Source organism: Podarcis liolepis (assembly GCF_965112155.1).
Source record: "Podarcis liolepis genome assembly, chromosome: 3".
Lineage (NCBI taxonomy): Eukaryota > Metazoa > Chordata > Lepidosauria > Squamata > Lacertidae > Podarcis > Podarcis liolepis.
Genome location: NC_139557.1, coordinates 74,857,786 through 74,874,465, shown reverse-complemented (window position 1 = coordinate 74,874,465; position 16,680 = coordinate 74,857,786). Strand labels below are relative to the sequence as shown.

Sequence of the window (16,680 nt, the reverse complement as noted above, 5' to 3'; positions counted from 1 at the left end):
TGTGCTGGGAGGGCCTCATGTTATTACATTATTGTAATAAAGTAAAGGTAAAGGTACCCCTGCCCGTACGGGCCAGTCTTGACAGACTCTAGGGTTGTGCACTCATCTCACTCTATAGGCCGGGAGCCAGCGCTGTCCGCAGACACTTCCGGGTCACGTGGCCAGCGTGACAAGCTGCATCTGGCGAGCCAGCGCAGCACACGGAACACCGTTTACCTTCCCGCTGGTAAGCGGTCCCTATTTATCTACTTGCACCCAGGGGTGCTTTCGAACTGCTAGGTTGGCAGGCGCTGGGACCGAACGACGGGAGCGCACCCCGCCGCGGGGATTCGAACCGCCGACCATGTGATCGGTAAGTCCTAGGCGCTGAGGTTTTACCCACAGCGCCACCTGCGTCCCACACAAGATGTAATCACAGCTGCCATTTTCCATTTGAAGTAATAGGGAAATCAATGAAAATGGTGGTAATTAATGAAGGAGATCAATGAAAAGAATGATGCTGCAATCAGAATCCACAGTTGGGCAATAAGAATGCAATCTGCATTGTACCAAAGTCAGCAACAATTTTTCCATTGTTTTTAATGGATCATGATTGTTACCCTCAGTCTTCACCACTTACCAATCAAGGTATTGTTGGTGCAGTCAAAATTTTATACACACACTTCTATCTTGCATTTCAACATTTTTCAAAAGTCTAAATCGCAAGGTTAAGATTTAGTTTAGGGTGAAAAACTGAATGTACCAATTAAATTTGGAATAATCATATTTTGAATGTGTATTGAATTGTTAGGATGCTGTTTTGTAGTAGATTATTTAGTCTATATTGTGTGATGTTACTGTCACTTTAACTGTGCAATTCTATACATGCCTACTCATAAGTAAGCCCTATTGAGATTAATGGAAATAACACCCAGGTATGTAGGATAGCAGCATAAGAATGCCTCTTGACATTTTATTGTAAGGCAATTAAATTGGCAGTTGTATGAACATTTTGAATTATGGTGCTGGAGGAGACTCTTGAGAGTCCCATGGACTGCAAGAAGATCAAACCTATCCATTCTTAAGGAAACCAGCCCTGAGTGCTCACTGGAAGGACAGATCCTGAAGCTGAGGCTCCAATACTTTGGCCACTTCATGAGAAGAGAAGACTCCCTGGGAAAGACCCTGATGCTGGGAAAGATTGAGGGCACAAGGAGAAGGGGACGACAGAGGATGAGATGGTTGGACAGTGTTCTCGAAGCTACCAGCATGAGTTTGACCAAACTGCGGGAGGCAGTGGAAGACAGGAGTGCCTGGCGTGCTCTGGTCCATGGGGTCACAAAGAGTCAGACATGACTAAACAACAACAACAACGATGAACATTATAGTTGTTTAACATGATTGCTTCTCAATATAGCATGCTATACATGGGTTCACATAAATGAGTGTCATATGATCTGTCATACTATTCACAATCTTACCTCCCCTTCCCCAATTTATCTCTGTTCCCTAGGAAATAAAACAAGAAATAAATGCCAATCATAATCTCCCTCCAAAATCCCTTACCTTGTTGATGTACCAGGTATGGGGCGTCCTGTATCGACAAGAACACACCAGCAGTAACCCGTGGAAGGGTGACACTGCACTGGCTTGTAAAGGCCACCACTGGCACACTCTGGAATGAACACATTGTCTTTCTGAGGTTGTTTAGCTTCTTCTAATGCTGACTGAAGTTCTTGATCACATGATGCCGCGGCTGGAAAGAAAAGAGCAATAAAGCTATGGAATCGCCTATAGACTGATCAACTAGCTGGTAGATTAGCCAAGCAGCCAAAGTAAAATAGAGTCTGGAGGTATGACACCAGTCACATGAACCTTCACTGGCAGTCTGATAGGGTGAGCTCAGTCAAAAGTCTCCCTTCATTTATTTAAAATGTTTGCACACCATCTTTCATTTAAAAAAATCGCAAGGTATTTCACAATAATGCAGTTCATTTAAGGTTCATCACCTTGTCAGTTCTTTGGGATGACTAGGTCTTCATTTGACTTATAAATGTTTTCCCTTTGGTTCACTGCATATGTTGAATACCCATATTCCTAGACATTAGCAACTTCTACAATAAGCGTGATTCTGCACAAGTCTGTTTAGAAGTATGCCTAGTTCAATAAGGCTTACTCCCAGTTAAGTGGGTATAGGCTTGAAACCTAAAGTAAGGTTACCAGATTTTTTTCAATGAATCCGGGGACACTTTTCAACTTCCTACTAAACAGATGGATTTTGTCAGGGGACTGATTTGTAAATCCGGGGACTGTCCCCGGGAAACGGGGACGTCTGGTAACCTTAACCTAAAGGCCTTTCCAGTTGTGGCTCACCACCTGCAGAACACTCTCTCCAGTGAGGTCTGCCTGGCAGCTTCACGGACATCTTTTTGGCCTCAGGTAAAATATGTTTCCCTTCCCCAGCCCTTTGATGGACTGAGTTGATTACAATGTATTGTTAATGTGCTGCCAAAGCTTTATGTCGCTGTTGGGAAGGGTTCTTTTGAATTATAAAGATTTTAATGTTTTATTTGCTGCCTTCCCTTCCCTTGGGAGGAAGAGCAGGATATACAATCAATCAATCAATCAATCAATCAATAAATAGGACTTTTCTTCTTTCTTTTTCCTTTATGGTATAGTATAATTCTCTTTTTGCTTTAAAATGTAAGTTGCTTGGAGAACGTCTTAGGTAGCAAGTGACCAATAAGTCATTATAATCATAATAATGCAGAAAATTACAAGGGCACCTGTACCCACCTTTAACATATCCAACTGCTATACACATATTTCCTCTCAGTTGCGTAAATCCCAGGAACATGCACACGGCAAGCATTATCAATAACATCCCCTTGCTGATAGTTCTCCTTTTCTCATTAATATAATGAGCCACAAATGGACAATTTGAAAAGGCTACTTTCCAGAGCTTTAATTAAGCTTTGACATTCAATGCAGTTGCTCCACAGAAACCCAGTAACAAGACACCAGTGACTTAAAAAAAACAAAAAACAAGTCCTGCAAAGTGAGACATGTCAACCACTGTGAAGTAATGTAAGTATGTCCCGCATTTAAGAAAAAGAAAAATTCCCTGTAGGCTTCTTAGAAGAAACTGGTGGTTAAATTTGGTTCACAAATATCACAAAACTGTAGTTCTTCACTGTGACCCTTCCATTTCAAGTAATTTCAGCTTAGCATCCCAAACTTCCCAAACTTAAAGCAAATGCTCAATTAAGCAAAGTAAGAAAATGGTTAGTGTATCACTCAGAAGATAGATAGACAGTCTAGTTCTAAGTAGAGTATTCTAATGTAAAGTATTGCACTTGGGCAAAAAAAATGAGAGGCACAAATACAAGATGGGTGACACCTGGCTTGAGAGCAGTACATGTGAAAAGGATCTAGGAGTCTTGGTTGACCACAAACTTGACATGAGCCAACGGTGTGACGCGGCAGCTAAAAAAGCCAATGCAATTCTGGGCTGCATCAATAGGAGTATAGCATCTAGATCAAGGGAAGTAATAGTGCCACTGTATTCTGCTCTGGTCAGACCTCACCTGGAGTACTGTGTCCAGTTCTGGGCACCACAGTTCAAGAAGGACACTGACAAACTGGAACGTGTCCAGAGGAGGGCAACCAAAATGGTCAAAGGCCTGGAAACAATGCCTTATGAGGAACGGCTAAGGGAGCTGGGCATGTTTAGCCTGGAGAAGAGGAGGTTAAGGGGTGATATGATAACCATGTTCAAATATATAAAAGGATGTCACATAGAGGAGGGAGAAAGGTTGTTTTCTGCTGCTCCAGAGAAGCGGACACGGAGCAATGGATCCAAACTACAAGAAAGAAGATTCCACCTAAACATTAGGAAGAACTTCCTGACAGTAAGAGCTGTTTGACAGTGGAATTTGCTGCCAAGGAGTGTGGTGGAGTCTCCTTCTTTGGAGGTCTTTAATCAGAGGCTTGACAACCATATGTCAGGAGTGCTCTGATGGTGTTTCCTGCTTGGCAGGGGGTTGGACTCGATGGCCCTTGTGGTCCATTCCAACTCTATGATTCTATGATTCTGATTCTGTGATTCTAAGATTTGCCTCACAAACAGCCCTACTTCAGGGAAGGCTAGTCCATTAGCATCAATGGGGCACTCACCCTGTTCTACCTGCTTTCTGTCTTATAACCATTCGAGGGCACAGCTGTCAGTTTTCCCTTCCGGATGGGGACACAACTATAATTAGTTGGCTTCACACATCAATGGTCCTTGCTATATTTTTCCTTGCTCATCCCACCTTCTGCCCTACCAGGCCCAGTGGGAATCAGCTGCCACTGGCTCTTTGGGTTCCATTGCCCCCTGAGAGTTTGCACATGCTGCAGGCAGCAGGGACAGTACAAGCTGCAGCAGGCAGAATTCTTCTGTCAAGTTCCAAACAATGTCTTTGGGTTTTACCAACCATGAAAGATTGGTTCATAAGGCTTGGCATTGGGCAATGATGGCAAAATATATTGCATTTGTGCATATACACCAGAGGTGGGAACAGGCCGAGGGGACAAATATGGCCCCCAAACTTCACTCTCTGGCCCTCAGAACTCTCCTGAGGCCAGACCTGTCACTGACCTAGGTTTGGACCATGAAAGTGTTTTGCCTGCTTCACACCCTCCTTGAATGTTTTTGCTCAGTTGGATATGGCCTCTGATGGGGCCTCTTGCTTGCCTGGATAGAGAGTGTTGCATAAGTGGGTGTAGAAACTAGCCTACAGTCTACAGGTCAAGTTTACATTACAGTGGTACCTCAGGTTAAGTACTTAATTCGTTCCGGAGGTCCGTACTTAACCTGAAACTGTTCTTAACCTGAAGCAGCACTTTAGATAATGGGGCCTCCTGCTGCTGCCGTGCCGCCAGAGACCAATTTCTGTTCTTATCCTGAAGCAAAGTTATTAACCTGAAGCACTATTTTTGGGTTAGCAGAGCGTGTAACCTGAAGCATATGTAACCTGAAGCGTATGTAATCTGAGGTACCACTGTATTTGTGTTGCCCATTTTTGGCCTCTGGCTCTGCCCACCACTGGAATATAACCCTCTGGCTGAAAAGGGTTCATTACCCTTGATGTACATAATGGAAAGTGACATAAAAAACCTTTCCATAAATCTTTGTTCTCCATATATTTGTAAGGCATTATAAAATAGAGTCCCTTTTGCTGCTCTCCTAATAATAATAATAATAATAATAATAATAATAATAATAATAATAATAATAATAATTTATTATTTATACCCCGCCCATCTGGCTGGGCCTCCCCAGCCACTCTGGGCGGCTTCTCTAAAACCAAAAATACAGTAAAATCACACGTTAAAAACTTCCCTGAACAGGGCTACCTTAAGATGTCTTCTGAATGTCAGGTACTTGTTTATCGCTTAGACATCTGCTGGAAGGGCGTTCCACAGGGCGGGCGCCACTACCGAGAGGGCCCTCTGCCTGGTTCCCTGTAGCTTTGCTTCTCGCAATGAGGGAACCGCCAGAAGGCCCTCGGCGCTGGACCTCAGTGTCCGGGCAGAATGATGGGGGTGGAGACGCTCCTTCAGGTATACTGGACCAAGGCTGTTTAGGGCTTTAAAGGCTATGGATTGGATTCTATAGGATATATTGACTTATGTACAAAGTTCAAAGTACATAACTACAAAAATGCACACAAAAGTTAAGATTTCCTATTCTTCCTTCTCCTGCACTTCCTAAAGTCTCTGGGGGGTGTCAAGAAACTGGTTCCCCTGAATGGGGTAGGATGGAGCACAAGGGGTCAGATGAGCAAAGAATTGACTGAAATTGCATAGACCTCATTATCGGAAATTTCAGTTCAAGCCTGGAAGGTACTTTCCTATACCCATGTCGACTATTGTGAATCAAAACATGAGAATCAGAGACCCAGGAGCTTTTCTGTGTTTGAGCTTGCAGAGAATGCCTAATGTACAGCTGCTTGTTGGAAACTTAGCACTCTTGGAATTTAGGTACATTCTTGTGGCCTAACAAAATTCTCAGGGCTCCAGCCTCCCTTCATTTGCATATGCTTTCTAGCTCAGTTGAGTAAAAGAAGCTGCATCTAGCAGATGCAATCATTTAGCTCTGCGGTTTCCTATGGGACTATCACGCTGTTTATAGGAGTTGGCCTTTTGGAAGTGCATTTTGAAGAAAATGCACACTAGAAACGGAATACTCCAAACACATGTTTACTTCTGGTTCATCAGGAATGCAATCACAATCTTATCTTCCTGTAACATCTCGCCATATCTAAATTTAGCACACTTTTGAATTAGGTTATTTTTTTAAAAAAACAGACTCAATATAAACTTCTTCTATACCGTGTCATCAGAAATTTGCCACTTAAGCCACAATCATTGAAAGTAAATTAGATTAACTTTTAACAGAGCTATGCAACCTGTTCACACAACTCTGGGAATGTTAAAGTCTTTCTTTTCTTTTCTTTTCCACTCATCTGTCACCCTTAATTTCAGCAGAATTTCCTTTTTTAAAAGAAAAGTGGCTTTATTGAAGTAAGCATTAGAAAACTGTATTTTCATCTAGATTAAGGTTCACCGCAGTATTTCTTAAGTCCTCTACATGAACTGTCAGTGTATTTATAAAACATGATTAACAATAAATAAATATATTAGTATGGTTGATTCTTTTACAGGCTTAGTTCTACTGTTTTGTATATACCATTTTGTGTACACACACAGAGCAAAATGTAATGTAAGTGAACATTCACCCGGGCTCAGTCCCCAGAAACTGTTTTCAGTATTCGACTTGGGTTTAGAATATGCATGTTACAGAAGCTAAGAACCACTGAGCACACGCAGAGTGCCTTTCCCCTGTGCCTAGAAAGCGTGGATTTTCTAAAATAGGTCCCTTTCTAAAAAGATCTATTTTAGAAAATATGGAAAGTGTTACTGACTGTACAAGTGTAAAGGATAATGCCTGCCTCCTTCCCTCAGTATAAACTGTGAACCTTTTGAGTTGAATCTTGAATCTTCCTCACGAAACCCTGTAAAGAAAATCTAAAACAGAAAAAGTATTAAGATTATCATTGTGTATAGTTGTTGGGCTGTCTTAACCTGGTTACGTTAATAACTTACCCTTGGTATCTGTCTGGTTTGGTTTATTTTTTAATTGATATTTTCAGAAAAGTTTAATGAGTCATAAAACAGGGCAGCTAAAACGGTAACATCATCAGCCAATATAAAATCAAACCAATATGATATAACCTGTCCTAGCAACTGGCCCAGTACTAAAACTCTACAATGGCCTGTGCATGTGTGTTGCATTTATGTGTTTATTTTTATATCTCTTTTGCTGGCGATGAAAGCTGGCTCAGAAGTTCTGGCAGCAGCCCTATCTCAAAGAGGAGGGCATTCCATAAATGGGATGCCAGTACAGAGAATGAATATATAAATACACACACATCTATATTATCTAGTTCTATGTAATAGTAAATGAATCACAGCTGTACAGACTTACAATTTCAATTTTATGAAAGAACAGCATTCTCTCCATTGATAATATGTTTCATTTTCAAGTGTTATTAGACCTTAAAAGATGGATTTTAAAAAAATCCATTTTTGCATGGTCTCTATACACTTTTCAAAATGTGACTGTGTCTACAGTGTTACTCATACTTACCCAAGAGAAAGCCTGAATGAACATAGTCGGACTCACTTCTGCCTAAAGGTGCACAGAATTCTTAGCAGACAATTGTTTGAAACAAATATTACCCGAACTTAAACCCTCACAGAGGCTTTGGCATTGACAGAATTGGCTTTATTTTCTAAGACATGCCACATCAAGCACCAGCCGAAGCAAGCCTTGTATTTACTAAGAATGCATGAAAATCACCATCTATTGATACTGACAACATCTACTGATATTTAACACCAAGCAGGAAATATAAATGAGAAAATGAGTTTCCCTTTGGAAGCCACACTGTCCAGAATGTAACTTTGTGTGGAACTTGTCATTGTGTTGTTGACCATATCTGATAAGCATGACCATAACTGATGGTTAGGAAATCAAGTATAGCAAGAAGATATTCTATCGGTATTTCCTAGGCCTCCAAACTTCTGAATATCTTTCCTTTAAAGTAGACCTATACAGAAGTTAATATACAGTGGTACCTCGGGTTACAAACACCTCGGGTTACAAACACTTCAGGTTACAGACTCCACTAACTCGGGAGTAGTACCTTGGGTTAAGAACTTTGCCTCAGGATAAGAACAGAAATCGTGTGGTGGCAGTGGGAAGCCCCATTAGCTAAAGTGGTACCTCAGGTTAAGAACGGTTTCTGGTTAAGAACGGACTGACTTCTGGAATGAATTAAGTTCGTAACCAGAGGTACCACTGTACATTCACTGGTTGATCATTCCGGCTCCCAGTTGCATAGACAAGCCTGCACATGTTCAACCCAAAAGACATAGATCCCATCTCCAGACTTTCCAACCAATACGGAAAGATCTAGGGGTGGACCTGGTGGGAATGATAAAGTGGGGAGGCCAGTGTATGCATTTGTGTGCCCCCCCCATTCTTGAAACACATGAAGGGTAACTTCTGTACAGTGTTAGGTAGAGGATTGTCAATCAGCTGCTTGTGATTAAAATTGAGCTGAATTCTGTGGTAGAAGTGAATGCAAATATTTGGGGTTTCTCTTGATCATTTCAATTGGTCATTCTGACCGGGTAACTATTTAGATTTATGGCCACAAGGTTGAGAAATCTGGCCTTAGTTACTTTACTGGCAGAAGTGCCAAGAAGCATCAACTGCAGTGCACTCTGCTGTAACACTTCCGTCACTCTACACAGCTAAAGTTTCTGGCACAGTTCAATATTTTTTTCAGATGCCTTGCAGATGGGATGCTTTCCATTCTAGAAGACGGCATTCTGCATAAAACTAACTTATCTAACCAGAAGTTACAAGTGGCTTCGGCATAACTCTTCTGGACAAGCTGTTTACTGAGTTGGACTCTTGCAATTTTTTTTAAAAAATGTTATTTTATTTTAAAAACATTTCAAGAATTCAGATTTTTTTTAAAAAAATAATCTGCTTGAATGTTCCATTTTCAAGGATTATACATGATATATTTCAAGTCCAAAGTCCACATATTTCCATGTTTAAATTGATTTTAGATATAAAACAAATAAGCAAGTTCTTATTGAAGTGAGGGCATGCCAGAAGGAAAATGAATTGATATCTGTTTATATATATTAGTAAAACTTTGTATTAATGTAACTGCGTAATATTTTGTTTAAGTTTTCTGTTGTTTTTTTGTACACTGCTTATAAATATATTTTTATATATTTAGTGGTATAGAAATTAAATAATCAAAGGAAGTAGTGATGGCCACCAACCTGGATGGCTTTAAAAGGAAATTGGACAAATTCATCGCAGATAAGGCTACCAGTGGCTGTTAGTGTCAGAAGCAGTAACTCTCTGAATAACAGTTGATGGGAATCACAGATGGAGAGGGAGTGCTGTTGTGTTCATGACCTGCTTATGGGCTTCCCAAAGATTTCTAGTTGGCTGATGTGAGAACAGGTGGTTTGACTAGGTGGGCGTTTGGCCTGATCTCACAGGGCTCCTCTTATGTTCTTAATGGTGGGGCGATACTGTAGAGCAGCAATGTCCAACCGGTCAACCGCGATCGACAGGTAGATCGGCAGCGTTCTCCAGGTTGATCGCAGGAATTAGAGAAGAGATCACCCAGTTTCTCCTGACCAATCATGACATGCCCCACCCCTGGCGCTATATCCCATCAGCGCCGTTGGCAGTGCTGTTAAATGTTTGATCCCCTTCATCTGCAGTAGAGTGGGGGAAGAAGGGAGGGGTGCGGATTGTTGGGTGAGTGATTTAATGCAACCCTCCCCCAAAAAGCTCAACAACTCTGGTACCCTGGTCTCCCTATGGGCAATGGCAATGGGTAGATCACTGCCAGTTTTATTATACTGGGAGTAGATCACAGTCTCTATAGAGTTGGGCACGCCTGCTGTAGAGCGTATCCACACTGTACATTTCAAGCACTCTTAGACCACTTTAAACAATCATGGGTTCCTTGCAAAGAATCCTGGGAGCTGTAGTTTGCGAAGGGTGCTGAGAGTTGTTAGGGAACCCCTTCCATGCAGGGAGTTAAGGTGGCTTCACTTGTGGGCCTGGAGTGGTGGTCTATAACATAAAACAAATGGTGACCTCCATTATCAAAAGAAGTTTCTTCTGAGTCACGGTGGCTTTTGTTTGTTCTATCAGAGACACTATTTATTAAGTCAGTTTTCAGCCTTTTCTTCAGGCTCAGGGAAAAACAACAACCCGATTTCAGCCTTACTTTGAAAGAACAAGTCAGTGCACCACCCTTATGCTGGCCCTCTCTGCATAGGGATTTATTTACCCAAATCACACAGAACTGTCTTTCCTGAAGAAGCAGGAAAATTAATTTCAAAAAGCTGAAACCTCAACTGAAATGGGTGGCTGGTTCTGGCATCATACCCGGATCCAGAAATAAGGATGCTCCAGGAAGGCAAAAGAGCCAATAAGAATACCATAGGATTATTTCCTTACAGCGCCAGCATTTTTTTTAAAAAAATATATACTTCCACAAAGTTTACTTTTCATATGTTTATAGTCAGCTCCAGTGGCTCAGCTTTTATTTTGGCTCCCGCAGCAAAGGCAAGCCCAGGGCTTGGCTCTGCCATAGGCCTGCGAGCAAAACAAGGGCGACATGAATGAAAAACACATCTCTACCCCACCTTCCCCTGGAACCATTGTGGGGAAAGAAAGAAACATTCTCCTACACTTTGGGCAAAGTTCCACATGATCTATCAATTATTATTTTTTTAAAAAACCCCTCACACTTCCTCTTGAAGCCAGGAAGGTCTTTGTGGTGACGGTGACTCTGGCCCAAATCCTGTGATGACATATACGGATGCAACTACTCTGAAAGGAATGTATCCCTATGACCAACAACATCCTTAAGCTTAAAAACTGTGTACCAGTATTTTCATATGGCCAAGGGGGCCCACGTCTCCCAGCCTCCTTCCCTTCCCTTGGAGCTCTCCCTCTGCTACCACATCTCTTTTCTTTTGTCCATTCATTGTGATTTGTGTTCAGGATGGCACCAGGGTGGTTACAGGCAATCCTGCTTTCAATACTGCACCTGTCAAAGGCTTAGAGCAGACAGACTGCTTCGTTTCCATACCTTGTAATTTGCTGCTGCATCACAGTCCTGTAACTTTCTATATAGCACAAATGCTCTGGAGTTTGTTCGTTCTTTTGTTCTACTTTGGTGGCTCTGTGGAGCAAAAGTGTCCTTCCAGATGGCAATAATATGGTTAATCCTCTTTCAACAGTGTCTCAAACAACTGGAGCCTCCTACAACTGGCCTTGCCAGCAGGACCCCTGGTTCATTATATTATGGAGTTGCCTATTATATGGTGGAGGGTGGCAAGCTGGCTGGGAATTTTGGAATTCTCCAGCTTACTGCCTTTCTTGACCACTGGTTGATTGAGTGATATGTTCTTTATATACCACTTTTATATAAAACAAAGCACTATGGGGGGTCACAACAGTCAGCATTCTTAAAACATCACAATTCAAAAAGAAACAAAAAACTAAGCCGAAAACACTTCCTCCTCTAGTAGCCTCCCCACCTAAAAGATGAAGCAACTTCCTCATTTTAGCATATCCACAACATTTCTCAAACCAAAGCACTGTTCAGACTATCGTGGGGTGGTGGGGAGAATCATTTTTGCTCATGGCCATTGGACCCACCCCTATCCCATGGGTTGAAAGTCTAAAAGAGCCTATGTACTGGCTTTTTCTGGTATTAATAATAATAATAATAATAATAATAATAATAATAATAATAATACCCTGCCCATCTGGCTGGATTTCCCCAGTCACTCTGGGCGGCTCCCAACAGAATGTTAAAAAGGCGATAAAACAGTAAACATTTAAAACTTCCCTAAACAGGGCTGCCTTCAGATGTCTTCTAAAATTCAGATAGTTGTTTATTTCTTTGACATCTGATGGGAGGGCGTTCCACAGGGCAGGCGCCACTACCGAGAAGGCCCTCTGCCTGGTTCCCTGTAACTTCACACCTTGCAGTGAGAGAACCGCCAGAAGGCCCTCGGAGCTGGACCTCAGTGTCTGGGCTGAACGATGGTGGCAGAGACACTCCTTCAGGTATACTGGGCTGAGGCCGTGTAGGGTTTTATAGGTCAGCACGAACACTTTAAATTGTGCTCAGTAAATTCTAATCCAATGCACTTTGTAGCCTAGGCTATTTTAGACCTCGCAAACACACATGCGCCTATTAGTGGAAATGACCCCAATTTCCCTGTACACATCTGAACTGGACTCCTGTCTTCATTTACACTTAAGGGGGGGGGGACCAAGGTGTGGCTGTGAACTGGGTGTGGAAAGAGACAAGTGCATATATCTCTACTGTATTGTAGTCCCCAATCTCATGCTTCTTCACTAACTTCCAGCAGCTTTCTTGAATTGACCGGGAGTCATGCTCACAAACTGCAGGCAGCCCACAAAACAAGGTTTGGCCATCCTCTGTTATAGATAAACAACATTTATTTATCTTGGAAACATCAGGATCTGGCTTCATTTAAATCTTAGATTATTTCTATCTTTACTTATTTCACTCCAACTGCAGCTAGGCAAAACAAAGGGTTGTTGCTGTTGTTTGTAAAATCCCATTATACAAAGTATATCTGCTTCCCTTTACACTCACAGTCCAAGTATCTGATACAATTCCATTATCTAACTTGGAAGCAACACAGACAATTGTGCATGTTTTTCTGGCCACAAAAACAACTTATACCAATGGAAAGCACACTGAATAAATAAACACTAATTGATCCATTGTGCTGGACGCTATGGCATGTATTATAACAAACGTGTTTTCCTAGGCTTTCTTCTTTTTGCAATACATTTTAGCATATTTGCTACAAATATTTGTTGATTCTGGCCCTCACCTTGTCTTGCTGTTAGTCTCACACCACATGTCTAAAGTCATTTGTGACAAGGAGGAAAAATCCCGAGGCCTATGTTTTGGCAAGATGGTTCAAACAAAACAGATTCTAAATGTTTAACTTCTTCAGACAAGCAGTGTCTCAAGAAACAGTGGTGCTGGCATTCAGTCACCTAATAAGGCAATATTTTTTATTACAGTTTACATTAATTCAGCCCTGATGCTCTGCCTAGACTTTTCTTTTCCTCCCTTTTTTGTTATTTGAGCAGATGGAAGGTTCTCCCCATTATTTGGAAGAAGAAAAATGAAACATGGTGAACATGCCTCTCCTAAACCACATGACTTTTTTGAGATAGGTTTCAGGAAATAATTATCAGGAGAAAGCTGCTACCAGTGTCAGAAAACCCAGAACGATTCAACTTCATGAAATCTGCACTGTCCCCTTTAAGACTCCCTGGTGGGTTGCCTTATTAAACGATTTATTTAAAGGCCATAAACAAAGTGATATGTGATTACTGTAATGGGCATCATTCATCCCTGTTAACTTTCAAACAAACAGGCGTGAGTTATTCAACAAGTGAGTATTGACTCTGCTGCTTCCCTACCGCATGGCATGCAGAGCCACTTTTGTGTCTTGAAACTCGTTCATGCAACTAACCTGCTCCCAGCGCAATCCTATACATGCCAACTTAGAAGCCGCATTTAGGTCAATGGGATTTGCTCCATTATCCAGCTTTACCAGCAACCAGTTGAGATAGCTCTAAATGGAGGGCATTTTATTTATTTCAAAAACTTATATGCTGCCTATTTTATTTAAGTAATTTTATATTCCATCTTCGCCCGCCCGCCCGCCTCCCTACGCCCTACCAAAGGAGCCCAGGGCAACAAACAACAATGGCTAAAACAATTTAAAAAACCTTTAAAACAATTCAAGTACAGGTGCAGACTTAAAAGGTTTGTTGAAAGAGGAAGGTCTTAGCAGGCACTGAAATGCAACAAGGATGTTGTCTGCCTAATATTCAAGGTGAGGGGATTTGCACTGGTGGAGTCAATCTGGTGCTTCTCCCATTACATTTACATTGTGACCTCTCTGACACCTCCCCCTCTCCTGCCTGATAAGCATCAGTGACTCAGCCACTGGAAGGTTATGCGAGTTCCTCCACCCCACCACTGAGACCATATAACACCTGTCCTGAAAGACCTACATTGGCTCCTGGTACGTTTCTGAGCACAATTCAAAGTGTTGGTGCTGACCTTTAAAGCCCTAAATGGCCTCAGCCCAGTATATCTGAAGGAGCATCTCCACCCCCATCATTCAACCCAGACACTGAGGTCCAGCGCCAAGGGCCTTCTGGTGGTTCCCTCCCTGCGAGAAGTGCAGTTACAGGGAACCAGGCAGAGGGCCTTCTCGGTAGTGGCGTCCACCCTGTGGAATGCTGTCCCATCAGATGTCAAAGAAATAAACAACTATCTGACTTTTAGAAGATATCTGAAGGCAACCCTGTTTAGGGAAGTTTTTATATTTGATGTTTTATCATGTTTTTAATTTTCTGTTGAGAGCCGCCCAGAGTGGCTAGGTAAACCCAGTCAGATAGGCAGTGTGTGTGTGTGTGTGTGTGTGTGTGTATAAATAAATAAAAATTATTATTATTATTATTATTATTATTATTATTATTATTATTATTATTCTGTCTACCACTGAGGAGAAACATACAGAAGAAAGCAATCCTCAGGTATCATGTTATTTAGGAATTTGAAGATCAGCAACAGTACCTTGAACTGAGCTCAGAAAGAAACTAGCAGACAGAGTAAATCATATAAAGCTGGTGTGATGGGGACAAAATGCCTAGCACTTGTCAGCATCCTGACTGCCATATTTCCCACTATTTGCAGTTTTGGAACAGTTTTCAAGGCCTGCCCCACAGACAGCACAGCACAGTACAGTAGTCTAATCCAGACATCAAAAGGGCATGGATGACTGTGGCAAGGTCAGACTTTGTCACGAAGGGCTGCAGTTGATGACTTGGACTGCAACCCTCACCCAACTTATCTCAGAGCAAGTAACCATTGAATTCAATAGGGTTTATCTAAGCAGACATGGTTAAGATGGCGCTAGAAGTTAGGTGTGTTTTATTCAAGCAAACCATGTAAGTTTTATGCAGGTACAAGGTCATCTTCCAAATGAGAGAGCTCATTAGTTTACACTAAGATACATGATGTAAAAATGCAATCATATCTGAATAAATCCATGTAAATCCATGTAAATTAATTCATTTGCCATTCCTGTACTTCCAACTGTTGAAATGCAAGCATCAGATTTATGATGCTTTCCTGGTTGCTCTTAATAAAGTATGGAAGACAAGCAGATCCTACATATGAAAATAAAAAATGACTGGAGTTTCATTCTGGAGTTGCAGAGAAGTCATATAACGTAATTAAAAATACTACAGTGAAGATTACTATCTCTTTTGGCATTAAATTAACATACGCTATAAAATAAAATGACCAGCCTTGCAAAACGGGGAAAGCCGGCCAATGTTTCCACGGTAGACATTCCATAAAATAGTGGAACATCCTGAACACAAATGGTATCTCTTAGATGTTAAACAGAGCACTTTTAAAAAATGTTTTAGGGTGGGAGGGTCTTTAACCCTGGTGGGAGGCAAAGGCTAGGGATGCTGGAAGCCAGAGCTTATAAGTATTTCAAACTAATATGTAAAATTAAAGGATAAATGAAAACGCTCGTAAAACGGGATTTTTGAAGATAGGGCGAATACTGCCATACATATATTCCAGCAGACTGGCTGTGTAAAGAAGCAATATATACAAGTTGCTCCAGGGAGGTCTGAGGAGGCTTATCTCCCCTCAGAAAAGGCAAGGAGAGGAAGACATAAAGAACAAAGAATTCATTTTACCAGTTCCGGCTTTCAAAGAACAAAACAAACAAGAGTAACCCACAAACTGAACCATTGTCTACCTGGCCAAGAAAAAGACATAGACAGAAGATGCCATCCTGTACATATCTTCTTTTTTTTAAATGGGAAGACCCTATACATATCTTCTCAGGAGTAAGCCCTGCTGCGTTCAATGGGACTAACCCCCCAGGTTACTGGGTATCTTTGACTGCAATCCTACACACACTGATCTGGAAGTAAGTCTGACTAGACACAATGAGACCTTGAGGACAATTCTAACTGGGGAAGGAAGTAAAGAGGTGGACAGTCTGCTGCTTCCAAACCCCTGTCACCTTGAGTGAAAGGTGGGTGGCAAACTTACACTTCTCCCTTCACAGAAACACTGTGGTCTCCCTGCAGTTATCTCATTGGTTTCAAAAAGGGAATGGTTTCAGGGCCTCACACTGACTACCACTGTGATTTTCCACTGCTGGTGGCAAATCTCTGACTGCTCTGATATTCCTGAATAAAAATACACAACCTTTCAAAACTGGATGTCTATGATGTCTTATGTGGCTACTTGAACAAGTTTCCCATGTCCTATATGAAACAATAGGATGTCTTTGCTCTATTAGAGACAAGAGAAAAGGCTGCAAATGTAAAAACAGCTGAGTATATCTTTGTCCTCAGAAACACCTCAAGAACCTTTCTTTATTATCTTAACAACTTGGTGAGGTACAGTTACTCCTTTAAATAAGAAGGGACAGAGAATG

At 41.6% G+C, this 16,680-nt stretch overlaps 1 protein-coding gene across 2 annotated transcripts in view; it reads right to left on the bottom strand.

Annotated features, from left to right (window-relative positions):
* SMOC2 (SPARC related modular calcium binding 2) overlaps positions 1-16,680 on the bottom strand; it is a 133,251-nt gene that overhangs the window by 40,319 nt on the left and 76,252 nt on the right. For both annotated transcript variants that reach the window (XM_083496559.1, XM_083496560.1), the window contains one exon: positions 1,546-1,735. In XM_083496559.1, the coding sequence (XP_083352685.1) occupies positions 1,546-1,735 (190 nt within the window). The remainder of the gene's footprint in view (positions 1-1,545; positions 1,736-16,680) is intronic.